General features: G+C 35.9%; 1 protein-coding gene across 1 annotated transcript; it reads left to right on the top strand.

Moving 5' to 3' along the window:
* Positions 1–551: 551 nt before the first annotated feature.
* On the top strand, positions 552–1,372 carry LOC107763026 (brassinosteroid-responsive RING protein 1-like). Its single transcript, XM_016581433.2, has one exon. It carries the CDS (start codon positions 709–711, stop codon positions 1,204–1,206), a length of 498 nt encoding a protein of 165 aa, XP_016436919.1. The 5' UTR covers positions 552–708; the 3' UTR covers positions 1,207–1,372.
* The last annotated feature ends 519 nt before the right edge of the window (positions 1,373–1,891 follow it).

Here is a 1,891-nt window from a genome sequence, read left to right as displayed (position 1 = left end):
GTATTGACCACACATGCATTGAGATTGAGAACATTTAATTACATATTTAAAAATAAACAATTAATGTATCAAATCACATTTATTCCGTTTTAATACTCCAAATCGTACAATTTTTTTTTTTCAATTTAAGCACCCCAAATTTAAAGCACATTATATCGATTCATTCCATTTCCATCAGAAAAAATACACTATAGTACGGTTATAATATAACTTTGTATGCATATCAAATGACCCCTGAAAATCTATTCAAAATTACCGAAGTGGTAAAAAGAAAATCTGAAAATTTGACTGTTGGAAGTAAAAATAGAGAAAAGCATGAGGTAAAAAGGGACAAAACAAACGTGTTCATCAGTGAACGGCCCAAATTGTACGACAACTCCACCCCTACAACTCCCGAATGGGACATTAGCGTATAATACAAACACATCGTCACGTCCCCCTCTCCCCCCCCAATTTTCACAGGTTCCCCGTAATTTCATTCAAACCCAAGTCCTTTTCTGTCTTTTCAACACTCCCCTTTTCCTCCTATATAATTCACCTCCCCGTTTTCCGTTTTCTCTCCGCTTTCTCAAATCTCAGCTTCTTCCCTCTCTAACCATATCTCCATTTTTTACACACACTAAATTGCTAAATTGCTTCACACAATTCGTGTGTTTGCTTTTCTTCTTCTGAAACCGAATATTTTAGTATTTCGATTATCGAGAAATAATGGGTTTTCCAGTTGGTTACACGGATTTATTCCTACCCAAATTGTTAGTCCACGTACTAACAATTCTGGGTTTTATCAGAAAGTTCATTTGCACGCTTTTCACTGTTCTGGGTCTAGGAGATTTCCTCGAACCCGAAATGCCATTCCCGACCCGACCCGAATCTCACTCGGAGCTCCACTCAGTGTCAGCAACGTTGATCCGGGAGCTGTTGCCGGTGGTCAAGTTCTCCGAGCTGGTTGACCCGCCGGAGAGCTGTGCCGTTTGCTTGTACGAATTTGATGGGGATGATGAGATCCGACGGCTCACAAATTGCCGACATATATTCCACCGGAGCTGTTTGGACCGTTGGATGGATCATGATCAGAAGACTTGTCCACTTTGCCGGACGCCGTTTATTCCCGACGATATGCAAGATAGTTTTAATGAGAGATTGTGGTTGGCTTCTGGCATTTCTGATTTTTACGGCGAGTATTCTCCGGTCGCCGCCGGTTTGTAGCGTTACTAATTTATATTTGGTGGTTGGGATTTGATAATGTAAAATGTATATACTACAAGAGAAAGAAAAGAAAAAAGATGAGGGAGGAAAAGAGAACATAAATTACTCCTATTGTATAGTGTACAATTTTGAGACTATGGAATGAAATCGATAGTTTTAATTTTCACTTTTCGTGAATTTTTTAACTCTACTTACATCTTTTGCATTTTAATTTCTGCTAAATTTAGATGTCTCACTCATGTTGTGTAAATCAATTAAGGTCTAGTCAATATTGTTACAATAATTAGTACACTTTGTTTGGTCAACTATTGAATATGTTGGATAAAAAAGACTATCCATTCACATAAATTCATTTTTTTGCAAAGACTATGAATGAGAAAAAATATCAAGACGTGTTCAAAATCATTTAATTGAAGGGCAATTATGTAAGAAAGAATAGAAAAAAAATGCAATTATAGCAATTTAATGTGTATTTTTGCTAGTAATATGAATCAATTAGACAATTAGTTGTACGAGTATCCTTGATATGCTGGCTGTTGGAGTATTTTGTTTTTTATACAATTAATTGCAAATAGGAGACTATTTAAAATTATAAAATATCTCAAGCTTGGAACTGACAATATTTTTGGTCAATATTAACTTTGGATTAGTGCAAATTGAAGCGTGGCTAATTAATTGATTAAGC

The sequence above is a fragment of the Nicotiana tabacum genome, chromosome 23, assembly GCF_000715075.1.
Source record: "Nicotiana tabacum cultivar K326 chromosome 23, ASM71507v2, whole genome shotgun sequence".
In the NCBI taxonomy this organism is placed as follows: Eukaryota; Viridiplantae; Streptophyta; class Magnoliopsida; order Solanales; family Solanaceae; genus Nicotiana; species Nicotiana tabacum.
This window is presented reverse-complemented; position numbering and strand designations above follow the sequence as displayed.